The following is a 13,708-nucleotide window of genomic DNA, read 5'->3' on the forward strand; positions in this document are numbered from 1 at the left end:
ACTGTCCCCAGTTTTTTTAGTAGCAACATTCCAATTCCAAGGGAAGGACCCACTCCATCCATAAAAAAGCTGTTCTTAAAATTCCGTCAGCACTGACATTTTGTTACAGTGTTATGATGATAAGTTGTAACATGACATGCTGTAATAAGTAAGATTACCTTGCTAGGTCTAGATGCCTTATTAAAGTCAGCAATAAATATCCAGTTGAATTCATCATCTGGACAGGCAATTTCTAAAAAAACAACATTATAAAGAAATCAGGTGACCTATAACGAGCTGTCCCTTTTAGCATTTTCCATCCTCTCCGACTCATCTAGTTCCACATTAACTGGGGTGAGGAATAGCTACCATTCAAATAACAAAATGAAGGACATGCTGTTGCCTAAGTGTCTCAGCAGCTCGTGTCCCTGCTGCCCACAGAAGAAGAGTGGAAGCATGTTTGCCTGTCACCTGAGATGTCCAGCCCCCCGTCCTCTCTCTCCCTGCCCCTCAGGCCCACCGAGCGCCTTTGGGCACGCGGACTTGCGTCACTTGAGTGGAGGGACGTGTGGATTAGGAAGGTTTTTTCTCTGAGCACTGGTCTTGACCTCCAGCCTATTCAAAGACTATTAATGTGCAGAAGCCCTCTGGAAGTGTTGCAGATGGGTCACGTCCACAGGGAGATGTGGGCCCCCACGAATTACTACTAAGAACATATCTTCTCTGAACCATGACAAACTTGGCCAAGAACCAAGGCAATTAACACAAGCCTGATGTCCCCTGAGGACTTCCATTACAGAGGGAGAATTGTAGCCTGGATTAACAGAACATGTTACAAATCACTTGCAAAGTGGAATAGAACTCTTCTTTTCCTACCTTCTCTTCTCTTAAATGGCACCATCCTTCCCAATCCCCAGAGCTGTTTACTGCTTCCTATCCCCCCCTCTGCCAATAGCTTAGTTTTCTCAGAGGTCTAGCTTCAAAAGGAAATCTCTTCAGAGCTGTAATACGGACTATCAAATTGAAGAGGTGTGGCTGTTTCTTAAAATCCGTGCCATAATCTGAAATCTTTGCTCCTGTTAAATTCTTGCCCCAGTCCAATTTAAATGCTCTGTTCACTGGTGCCTCTCTGGGAAATATCTCCCCTGCTTGAAGATGTTCAAGCTTTTCTTTAACTGACCTTCACTGGCTTGCATCAGCAAAGGCTGTTGAAAATAATGAACTCTTGAGAGAGGTGGGACTCATCAGAGAGAGGTGAGAGAGAGGCAGCAGGGAGGAGAAAGGTCAGAGAAGAAGAAAAGGTTACCAGCTAATTTGGATAAACTGCATTTATAGTCAGAAGGAAAGGTCTTCAGGGCATTTCCATCACATCCTGCTCCTAAGTCTTTACTGCAGAAGGTGGGGAGTAAAGGAGGGGGAGGGGTGCTGCTGCTTAGGGTTTGTAATTTTTCAGCTTGTTTTCTTCTTTAAATTACAACTGTAATATTTTAATGAGGAAACAGAGCAGGCAATGATGACATGCTAAGATAAGCTTTTTTGTGACTGAAGTGGGGCAAACTCAGCATTTTGCATTTGACTGAATCCCAAGACCAGACTGGAAACAGTAAGTCCCTCTCCACTTTACCTGGTAGGAGTGCTTGGGTTTGCTTTGTTTCACATGCCACGGACCAAGGGGGGTGTGTTAAACCTTCCTTTTCAAATTGCCTTAGTATCAAAGCCTAGGAAATGCCCATTTGTATCCACAGCGCTCCAGAATATACAGAAGAGAATTTGACCTCCTGCAACAAGGCTTGAGAGGTCCTGTCCTCATTTACTGCTCCTGCATTAATACAAATCCATTTATTTTGAAAGGGAATTTTACCCTGGTTCACACTCATATAATTAGTCACTCACCATAGAATTACCCTGCTCCCTCAGCTCCCAGATCGTCACAAATAGGTAAACAGAAATGTAAATGCCCAGGTAGTACACACAGAAAAAATCCAGACACACTCATGCACATACATCCCTTCAACATTACCTGAAGCAAATTTAAAAGGATCAGTAAGAACCCTTTCTCCCTGACTGGAGCACTACACCTTGTGCAGACAATTGCATGGTGCCCTTGGCCATGTCCTTGTCCTGTAATTTTTCAATGTGCCCTAGTCGTTCTGACTGTTAGAAGAGCTTGTTCTCAGGTGCTGCTTGATAAGGACTCTGTAGCATTAAGCAGTTTAGACCCAAGAGACCACAGCTCACAGGTCATAAAAATAAACTGCAAGGTGAGATCTCAGAGGAGCTGTGCCCTGAGTGTGGACACACATGGACCTGATACCTGCAGTGGGGCTGCTTACAGTCTGTCCTGCAAAGCTGGTTCCCCAGCTATTCAAGAGTTAAGGGAGCTCTGGGCAGTCCAAACATGCTGCAAGACTCTCACACCTAGAAGGTCACAAGAAATCTCTGCAATGCTATGAGAAGAAGGCAGAGAAAGTTGTTAACCATTCAAATAATGTAGCCCTTAATTAATGGCTTTTAGAAAATGACTTAGCATGGTTTTCTCTCTCCTTACACTTAGCGTGATCAGATTGGCACTTTGGTTTAATATACTGAATATATTTTGTGTGCATGTATTTATATATGGAAATATATGTAGATTTATGGCTACACATGAACTATGGATTTCAGGGCTCTTTCACAGCAGAAGCACTGGCACAAGAGTCAGTGCATCTTTTTTCCATCCTCATTCGTGTTCTCTTGAGCATCTCACAGGCAGGACATTAGTGCTGCTCTGCAGACTCTCCACATGAGGTGTTCGAACCCGATTTGTGTGTGCATGCTCAGGGATGCTGGTGTAAGGAGAGCAGCCCCACTGCTGCCTCCCATCACAATCATCTTTTCTAAACAGAGAAGAGGAAGACAACCGACCATACCAAGAGCAAGCACACAGGCTTACAGCCAGATCCAGAATAGGGCAGTGGAGCTCCACCCAAGTGCTGAAGAAAGAAGGGATTTTTCACCCTTCACTTTGTAACCTGCTTGTTTTAAAGCTTAATTCTCCCTGGAAGATGAAATGCAGGAAACTGAGATACTTCATTTGGAAGAAAGGTGGATTCAGGGGCATAAATAATGTTGCAGAATAGAATCTCTAGCATTTTATTAAATATTTAGAGCCTTCACCCTTCACAAGGGTAAAGTATTTTAAACACATCTATTTCTAGTGAGTGGGAACAGCATGATACACTGTAGGCAATTGTTATCAGGATATTATTTTTCCTGATGTATCCTGGTTACAAATGTTCCGCTCTAACAGTGAAACTTTTCAGCTCATCTACAGCACATGCACACATTTATGTAGCACCTTCAGAAACGATTGTGTAATTGCTTTTGACATTCACCAGTATGCTGTGCATCCAAGGAGAATTGATCCCTGAAAGCCAACTGCTGTCCCTGCCCATGTAACTGGCTGTGCGACACGTGCTCATCAGGACACCAATTTAAGAGGAGTTTTTCACTGTGGCTGCCTATTCTGCTGTGGAATTTGAAAGAAATGCTTGAAACAATGAAGATGCTTTCATGACATGATACAATCCACCACTGCCATTTCTTTCGGCTTGTAGTATGCAACATAAGATTTTAATAATCAAATATGCTGTGATACAAACCACAGCTCTCAATAGATACAGTTAGAAGTTCAATGAGCACTAATCATCCTGCCTGCCTTTTCTGGAGGTAAGGACAGGTCTGCAGAATATCAGAATGGTAAAGAAAGTTGGTTTTCACCTTTTGCATGTAATTCAGGGCAGAAACCACTCCATGCCTTGGCCTGACTCTTCCCAGGCAGTGCAAAAGTACAGACAACAGCAGCAGAAGGCTGGAAAGTGCACAGCCTGTGCAGGTCATTTTAGAGTAGCGTTGTGATCTTTGTCTCTTTCTGGGACATCAGTGCACTAGGAGACTTTCTTGCCTTACATCTCATTTCTGCCAAGGGTGATCAACCCCTGGAACTGGGGTCTCCAGCCACAGCAGCTTCCCAAAGAACAGTGGACTGCTCTGGCAGCAAGTGAGATGATATTCAAGGTCTTATAACAAGAGGGCATTTCCCAGGTAGCAATTCTTTGAAAGGCAGACAAAAACAAAGCACTGGGAATGTCCAAACCCTGTTATTACTGTAACGGCGGTTGCAGTAAAATAAATCCCCAAGCAGCACTCCGCAGGGAAAAAGCAAAGTCCTGATGTCTTTTTCCATTCCTTCCTCAAACCTGCAGCTGAGTCAAAGGCCCACAGTAGAAGAGCTACGTGAGAGGAAGATCCTCATCCGCTTCAGTGACTACGTGGAAGTGGCAGATGCGCAGGACTACGACAGGAGAGCGGACAAACCCTGGACACGACTCACAGCTGCCGACAAAGTAAGTGGAGAAACTCTGGGAGAGCCATGGCCTAAACAGCCAGAGCATGGCATGGCAAACAGCATCCCTTGGGTCCCACAGATCCCATGGCTGTCAAGGAATAAACATCTACCTGACATCCCTTTCCAATACACCTATGTTTTTTTTTTCCCCATTCACGAGGTTTGTTTGTTTGTTTGTTTATTTGTAGCATAAATCTTTGGCAAGAAGGTTTCTGTATGCATGGAAACCAGGAGGGATGGAATCCCAAGCCCCTTGAGGAAAGGTCTTGATGACAGCCCTGTTATTTGTTTGTCAGTTTTGGTCTTACCACATTATGCTGCCAGCTGAGAGCTCTGGCAAGACTTAGCAGAGCAGTGAAACAGGAGTGTGTGCCAGAATGGCTGTGCCAGGACAGGGAAGGCTTGGGTGTGAAAATGCCAGCAGGTCAATTTGGCAAAGGTACCTCCATCCCTCCAAAACCAGAGTCACTTCTCTCTAGTGTGTTACAACAGGGATATTTGCTCAGGATTTCTGCCACAGAGTATTTTAAGCACTGAACTGAAATCACACAAGACCTGCAGATGAAAAAAGACACACTTTGGTATTGATGGCACTGCCCTTTGAGCACTGGTGGAACTTCCACTAAATAGTGTCTCTGGTTTTGACATTGATGGCAGAGGGATTAAGTTGCTGGCAAATTATATCAGTCACATTCTGAGGGTCTTAATGGGACCTCAGAAAAGATATTTAAAAGATTTTATGAACATTGTAAGAAGTGAGGACTGTGAGGCTCAGTGATTCAGTCATGAATCTTATAGTCACTCTATGATCCCCTTTTAAAGACTTTCAGATACCTGGATTCAAGCCTTGACTACTTCTTTGCCATGGAACTCACTTATTCAGCGTGATGTCCAATGTTTAGAGCTTTAGCAGAGTTTCCAGCCACACCACTCATCTATGGTGCTTTTGGTTTTATTCACAAAAAATATGTATTATACTTGTAAAATTCAACCAAAGGACTTGTATAGTTTTGTGACATTGTTCTCCTCCTTGTAGAGGGATTTTTTTCAGTTTAGCTTTGGTGAAGTTAATGTAGCATAAACTGATCTGAAAAAAAAAAATATAAACTTCCTCAGGACTGTCCATAGTCCATAATGTAGTGGGTTAAATTAGCTTTTCTCCTTTAGCTAAGCATGTTTGACAATATATTAGTCAACTGACTTAGCTTTATTCTCTTAATTATTAAATGAGGGAGGGAATAAATCTCCCAACTGGTTCTACAGCCTTTGAGAGATCCCTGTCTGGGATGAAAGGCATGGAGAAACTTCAGCTGGGCATAGAGATTTGATCTCTCATCCCATGTCTCTGAAAAGAACAAGCATTAAATACCACTAGTAAATGTAACCTAGTAAAGAGTTTAGTATTGAGGCAGAGTATTTGTCACTTTTTCTTTTTTTATAATGCATGTGCAAGTTCAGTAGTCAGAGAAAAGGGTTAAGCCTTTCAAATTAACATTTACTCAGCAAAGCACCATCAGAAGAAGAGGTGTTTGTCATTCTAATATTAATGCCTTTTAGGGCACAAGGAAGCAGATAGATTGGATTTTTTTGGGTCCTGTGGGCAGTATTCTGATTCTGACCTGCTTTTCCTCAACACTATGTCCAGTTTTGGAAAAAACAGCCAGAGAAATTGAAACAAAGCCACATCATCCCAGATAGGATTATTTTCTTCCAGAGCTGTTATTCAGTAGCTGTCTTCATTGGTCAGCACTGACTAGATTTACTGCAAAAACAGATTTTAGCAATGGGCTTTTCTGTTTGCCAGTAAATCTTGCTCAGTGTGCTGGGTGGAGGGAACTGCCTTCAGTCAGAATTTGTCTTTAGCAGGTCTGACTCTCAGGGAAGGAAAAGGGCATTTTTGCATCTCTCCAACAGATGAGGGATGGAGGGGGGAATAGATCTCAGTCCCTGTGGGAGTCAACCACCCCTGTGGCCTCCTTCACAGTCACTTCAGTGGCAGATTGCTCTGCTGAAGGCAGCCCAGGAGCTGCTGCATAGCCATCACTCTGTCCTGATGGATGAGGCAGCGCCTGACAGGCACTTCTAAGGGAAATAAGAAACCAAAGCTGTGGAGAAGGAGCAAAAGGGCCTTTTCTGTACAAAAACACTTGCAAAATCCATCACTTAGGTTTTGTCAAAGCAAAGGTAGTTGCTGACTGCAGCAGTGGCTGTTGCAAAGGTCCTGTTTTTGGCTCGTGCTACTCATAATGGTGTAGATTTCCTTCACTGAGAAAAATTCCTGACAGACACCAGTACCACTTACTGGAGCACCCCCTTTCCACCTCTGATACTAATGTTTTCAGCATCACACAGAAAGGCAGTGCACACACCTCGGACCTATGGGAGCGTTTGGCTGCAGCAGACACCTCGTACATCCACTCCAAATGCTCACAGTGAAACCACTTCTGAACAACAAATATCACAGAGCTGTCAGAGCTCTTGACCCTGAGCTTGGGACTTGAGCCATTTCTGCTGAGCACAATCTCTACCATGCAGCTGAGTCCCTCCAAGTCACCCCCTCTGGTTTTTTATTCTTCAGTATTTCTCTTCCTGCCAGTGCCCCCTGGTTTTCTTTCCCCTTACAGACAAGCCACAGAGGCTGAACACCACCACGCCATGCCAGGTTTCCTGCTGGGTTAATTTGTCAAATCACTTCAATAAACAGCACAGCTTGGTCAGAAGGGAGGAGCAGGGCAGAGCGGCACACCCGAGGCAGAGTAGAGGGCAGGGAGCCTCTTTCCTTCCCAAGTAAGATCAGTCACTTTAGGTAACCACACCTGAGGAAATTCAGGACCAATAAGGGCAGAAGACATCTCAAACACAAGTCTGTCAGGATCTGGGCTGGGTCTAGTCACAGTCCACCTCTGGAACAGATCACAGTGTTGCACAAACTGCAGTGAATTTTTTTTTTTCTCATGCTTGTGCTAATTTGGATTTTGTACATGTAAATGTTTACATAATAAGCCAGAAGTGGGTTCTGTACCTGCATTGTCTGTGATATGTTTTCAAATTGAGCCATTCCACCAAAGCATTTCTCTCTTCCCTTTATGTGATTTAGAACATGCTTATCTCTGTTCCTTTTCACATTTTAAAGTCTTTGTGTTTGTCTTTGTCTCTCTGATAATGTTATCTCTCTGCTTTACTTTTAATATACTGTTTTGAGAACAAAGTGACCTTATTTTGATCTCTCTCATTTATACATTTATGAGTTTCTTTGTCCTTTGCAGGCAGCCATTCGAAAAGAGCTTAATGAATTTAAAAGCTCTGAAATGGAAGTTCATGAATTAAGTAGGCATCTAACAAGGTAAGCTGAGAGATTAATTTTTTAAGACTATAAATGAATATTGTTGTTTTCAAAAGAAAATCAAAGCTGGCAGCTGTTTCTCCAACATGCAGTGAACACACCATGAGGTCTAGACAACATTTAGAATTACAGGCTGTAAAAGCAACTCACACAGACAAACACGTGCTCCCCCATTATGTGGAGTTATGCAGGCACGTGCCATTTAATGAAGTATAACTTGGGGGTTTTTTTTAAATCATCGTGCGGCATATCCGTTCTTCTGAGATTAAAAATTTTAAAAAAGAGTTGGTGTCAGAAGGAGGACAGGGAACCCTCGTAGAGCATGTAGCACAGTCTGAGTGAGTGTACACTGAGCCCTGCTGTGTGTGCAGCTGTTCCACACCACGCAGATCCCACCCACAGATCTCTCTTCTTGTGCTGCACACCTGGCCACGCATGATGCATGGCAAGATCCAGGCTGTAAGAGAGGCACTATTATTTACACCTTGGGCTTCTTTTTAGTTTTAAAAGTAGAGACTGAATGAATTATCCATGAACCCAAACCAGCCACTGTCCTCTCTGATGGGCTAGGGCTGAAGTCAGGTCTTTGTGAATCAACACTTCAGACTTTAAAAACAAGTGTTGGGTACTGAAGACAAGTGACAGTGAGATCTGGTGCGAAACTGGAGCTGCCCTTGTATTAATGTGTTCATCAGTTCCACGCTCATGAAAAATGCAGGCGGTACTTTTAGGAAAAATACAGAAAAGCTTAAGGCAAAATAAATTTTGTATTAGAAGATTTTTATGTGTATAAATTAATAATTATATTAAAATTCGCCGCATGTATTATGCATATATTACCTTGCAGAAACGATCTCCCTTCTCCATCCTAGCATGTGCTAGGCTGGTTGCACTGGGGTTTGTAGTGATGGAGTGCTTCTAGAGACAAGCCAGCTGCTCCTGAGCCATAAGTCTGGGAGAAGGCTTAGGATGTACAGTTGACCTAGATCTGTTGACCCCAGTGACTGAGCCTTTGAGGGACATTTGGCTCCTCCAGGGCAAGGTGACAAATGTAGAAGGGACAAGGCTGTTTTAAAGGGGGTGTTACTGCAAGTAGTCAAGCTCCATTGAGAGCTCCTTTGAATTCTATGAGGCCTTTAGCATCCCACAACACACAGACTGGTTTAGTTTTCCAGAAGTCTGTCTGGCTGCTTGGCTTTCACAGGTTTCTGCACAGTATTATCCTTCTCTTCCAGTGTTGGAGTAAGCAGTGACCCTTTAAAAATTGTATCCGAAAACCACTGAGCAGTTTGGACTCAGTAATTCTGGGCCAGGCTGAGAGCCACAGCTCATGTAACAGACACTGGAATAAGCTTTGCTGAAGAACAGCAGGATTTGCTGGTTCCACAAGTGGCTTTGGGAAAACGCACTTGGAGGAAGCATGCTTAAACAAAAGAGAGTATTTCCCTTAAATAAACTTAGATAAATCACCATTCTAAAGTCATTAGCAAGGTAATGAGCTTTTCATGTCATTAAGCAGTGGTAAGAGCAAAGAATGTGAGTGTCACTTTACTAGTGGGACACATTAATTAATTCATAATAGAGTGAAAAATCAAAGCTTAAAAAATGTGTATTTGCAGATCTGACAAACCAAGGCCTTCTGACACAAGATGCCTTGAAGGAAGAGTGGCCATTTTAGCTCCATTTGTCTCTTTAGCCTCCAAGATTAAGGAATAATCATGGTTAAACTGTATGTAAATCTTTCTGACAGAATAGTATAAGGTTTGTCTAAACCGCACAATTTTTGTGGAGTCAGGCCTTGTATGGCCTGGAAGAGGGTGAGCTGATCTGCTATTGTCCACTCAGGGATCCCATAGGGTGGACCCAAAGTGTATGAAGGTTTCTGGTAGATTCTGGTGCAAACAGCTTATGACTATGAACTGTGAGTCTGGCAAGGGCCAAGGAAGTGTGAGTGTCTGTCTGTTTGGGGTCCTCTTGCTAGCATGGCTGATGTCAATGCTGCAGGACTTGAACTGCCTAATGGTGTCACTGTAACAATTAGTTCTCCTAATTTTTTTTATGTGCAATATACATGTGAGGATATTATCTTACTGTTTCTCTTTTTTTTTTTTTCCCCTTGGGTATTAGGTTTCATAGACCGTAGCAGATCAATTCTACCTGACTACTATGCCATCTTCAAAACATAACTAAAAGGAACCATAAGTGCTGGTATTATTCACTTCCCTGTTACGTACAATGTAAATCTTCCGAACTGCCTTTTTAAAAAAAAAATTAAAAAAAAAAAAAAAAAAAAAAAAAAAAAAAAAAAAATATTAAAAAAAAAAAAAAAGGAGAATTGTATTTACATGTGATGAGTACTGCAGCATCATCAGACCTGCTGGTTCAAGCTTCAGTAACAGAAAATACCCCTGGTGGGAAATCGTGCCAAGACTTGGCGTCTGTGTATAGGACTTTCCCGGCATGTGGATTTGCCATATGTGTTCAAGCCCAGCTGGTGGTGCAACCATTGTTGTCTTCAGGCACCCCTCATCCTGACAAGCCTCTGTCATCAACCCTAGAGAGCCCTGAGACGATGTTCAGGGAATCACTTGGCCTGGGTGAAGTCTCCAAAAGATGAGTCCCTATGGCACTAAAGCACTTACACCAAACACCCCTTTCAAGCTGAGAGCACCTTATGAGGATGGTGAAGGAGCGAAACTCTCCATGGGCTGGCCCATCTGTGAATATCATCTGACTAGAGAGGCATTTCTTTCCCTGGAGAAGTTCACAGCCAGTCAGTAGACATAATTCAGCTTCCAAGCAGAAAAATCCTCTGAAGAACAGGACTCCCTACTGAAGGCTGCTTCACTTCTAGCAACTGTTTGTTTTCCGTCTCTTTCAAGTACAATTTTCTAAACCCGGCTGAGAGCCCATTAGCAGTAAGTGACAAGAACGCTGAGAACCCACAAGCAAAAGCCCATCTCTTCATGGTCACTGCATGGCATCTGCTCCGCTTGTAGTTTGTCCTACACCCAAACCTTGTGACTGTGTGAGAGCCAACGTGCCCCTGGCAGCAGGAAAGGCTGGGATTCCCCTCCGGCTCTGCAGAGGGACACGCAACAGGAAGGGCGGGAGGTTCCATGGAGGATATCTATTGTCTCTCTACCAGGTGTCTCAAGAAGTGATCCTAAACTCACACTGAGCAAAGCACGACAAGGTGTGTTACCTGGCCTACCAAAAGGAGTCTGGGGCATTCTTATGGATGGTGGGACTTGTCACTGCTACCCACAGCTGAGGCATAAGGACAGCAATTCAGATGTGTTCTGAATTTACTGGTTCTAACTTATTTTTATTATAGTGGTTTAACACACAAACTGACCAAGCAGAGCTCAGAGAGCTGGTCACTCTGGGCCTGGTTTACTTGCCAACTTAAGTGTGTGCTCTACAGCAAGGAAGCACACACAGCCTCACTGCTTTCAAGAATATGTCTAAGAGGCTTAATTGAACCTGAACACAATTAAGTGCTTTTCTGAACTTAGGCCATCACCTTCCAGAATTAAGTCCTTAACTAGTATAATGCCAGCAAGCTGGGGCAGACATTGTCAGGATTCCTTTCAAGTTCTTACAGGATACTACTATGCCATGTTTTGGGACAGTGGCTGAAAGCACTGCAGCAACATGACTGTAAGAAGTTCCAGATAATTATTCGAGGACACCTTTTCTTCCACAATAGCTATTTTCCTTTGACAGTTTAAACAGAGAGGCCAAAGTTTTTTTACTACAGAATAGTTATTTCTGTTATTCTTTTACTAATCTTTCCTTTCTCACTGTCTTCCATGTATCTATCCTCTCTTCTGTGCTCTCTGTCCAGCTCCCCCTGTTCCATGCTTACATTGCCCTTCACTGATTGCAGGCTGAGACGCCTCTCACACTTGAGCATTTAATGCTCAAGTGCAGTGCAACGTAGTGCCAACACTCCTGCCTCTTCTCAGGCCTCACCTCACTCCTCTGGATGCAGGAGTATGGCCAAAGGACCTGCACATAGCCCATTGAGTGGCTCTAGCACCCAGCCCATCCCAAAAACCCCGACAGCGAGGGTAACGCCCTCCATCTGCGCTTGGTGGTGGCACTCAGTGCCTCGCAGATTGGGCCCCCAGCAGAGAGAAGCAAAAGCTTTTCATTCTCATCCATGGCCATCCTTGCAATGCTGTGGATTATTAGTTATTAAATGAGCATTGGCTGTTGTAGGATGGAACATCAAAGGAAAGTAAAAACCAGGTGCTTTCTGGTGCTTCCCAGACTGGGTAATGATTCCTGAGGAAACACACCGTGATCCCTGTATCACCAGCTTGCACTTGCTTTAGATAGAAGTTCATCAGTAGTGAAAGCCTTCAATGTGCAGTGTTATCAGCTCAGTGCAGCAGAGGCAGAGCACTACCAGCCAGGAGTGCACTGCTTTGGGGTTATTGTCAGGAAAACCTCAGTTTGTGTTTATAAATTCATTCATATTCATATGCACACCAGGTACAAGACTGTATCAGAGCTTTAAAACAAGGAAAGAAAGCCTTTATGCTTTTAACTGCACAGACTGCACTGGATTAGCAAAGAGCTCTGGAACAGAGCTGTTTTGAAGAACTACAAATCCTTGTGTTCCCAGCATAGATCTCACACCTGCCCTGGCATCTCTAGCGTAGAGGATCACTGTGAAATGGAAGGGACACTGTTTAAGGAGCAGTGGTGACAGGAATCACAGGACTTGGTAGGCTAGTGGGAGGGAAAGGTGAGGGTTTGTTTCATTTTTATTAACAAAATTAGGAGGAGGGAGGTGGAAGTCACAGGCTGCTGCTGTCTGTCCATTGTTAGTGCTGGAGTTCCCAGGGGAATGTTCACTCTGGACACTGCCACTGTCCCTCATGGGCACAGCCCCAAGCAGTGCCCACACTGCCAGTCTGACACCCAAAACAAACCCTTGAGCACTGTCTGAGATACATAACAGCCAAGTCCTGGCTGATGGCCAAACATTCTCCAGCACCTTCATCCCGGTGAGCCCATGGCAGGTCCCTTCTGACCACTCAGCAAGTTCCCACACTCAGCCTTGCCCCATGATTTTGTGCTGTCCCCAGGGCAGCTCCATGCAGCCATGCTTTTTTATTTTTTTTTTTTTTCTTATTTCTTTTGGGTTTTTTTACTTAACTCCTAGCTGAGCAGACACTAGACAAAAGTAGAAGAATTGCCATATTTCTCCCCAGACGGAAATAGAGCTTATTCCTGAAAAGGGGGAAGGGGAGGAAAAAGAAGCCATACAAGGTGTTTGGCACTGCAGTATCACCAAACTGACACTTCATCTGCTTTTAGCTTCAGTGGGTCTGGGTAGTTTGCAAAGTTAACCTTTGTCAAGGCATTCCACAGCAGGAACGTTCCTGTCAGGGCCTGAACAAAGCACTGCATCCTCGGTATGCATGCCCACCTCTGGCATCCCTGGAAAGTTGCACACAGACCGGGGAACTGCTGGTCCCTTTTTTTATAAATGTGGTTTCTTGAGAATTGTTTTCTGATCTGTGAAAGCCATCTCTGCCATGGCAAAGGAGCTGTGATTCTGTTGGCAGTAAAGGGAGAAAAACCAAACAACAAACAGTCATAATTTCTCTCCTTTGACCCGGATTATGTGTAGGACATAATGACGGCATTCCTGCTAAGACTGCATTAGCAGAGTCATCCTCATTCTGATTGGAAGGAGATTAATAGTGGTAATAAAGAAATTACACCAGGTTTAGAGAATGGAAAAGTCAACACAGAACAAAAATTACTATTCCAGAGGTAATCCAGGTTTAGAGAATGGAAAAGTCAACACAGAACAAAAATTACTATTCCAGAGGTAATCCATCTCCAGAGGTAATAATCAAGGAATAGAAGCATTTTTGTTATATCTAGCAAATTCTGAATACTTAAAGCGTGCAAGTATTTTGACATCTGCTGTATTCAGCAGCCTGTGGAATAATGAAGTAGAAATGGGGACTAAG

General features: G+C 43.6%; 1 protein-coding gene across 1 annotated transcript in view; it reads left to right on the forward strand.

The window, feature by feature from the left end:
- Positions 1 to 10,015, forward strand: part of PHACTR1 (phosphatase and actin regulator 1) — a 294,154-nt gene extending 284,139 nt beyond the window's left edge. The window contains exons 12-14 of the mRNA XM_041475409.1: positions 4,224 to 4,364; positions 7,633 to 7,709; positions 9,837 to 10,015. Of these exons, the coding sequence (XP_041331343.1) occupies positions 4,224 to 4,364; positions 7,633 to 7,709; positions 9,837 to 9,852 (234 nt within the window). The 3' untranslated portion in view covers positions 9,853 to 10,015. The remainder of the gene's footprint in view (positions 1 to 4,223; positions 4,365 to 7,632; positions 7,710 to 9,836) is intronic.
- The last annotated feature ends 3,693 nt before the right edge of the window (positions 10,016 to 13,708 follow it).

Source organism: Pyrgilauda ruficollis, unplaced genomic scaffold (genome assembly GCF_017590135.1).
Source record: "Pyrgilauda ruficollis isolate IOZ18807 unplaced genomic scaffold, ASM1759013v1 scaffold35, whole genome shotgun sequence".
Taxonomy (NCBI): Eukaryota; Metazoa; Chordata; class Aves; order Passeriformes; family Passeridae; genus Pyrgilauda; species Pyrgilauda ruficollis.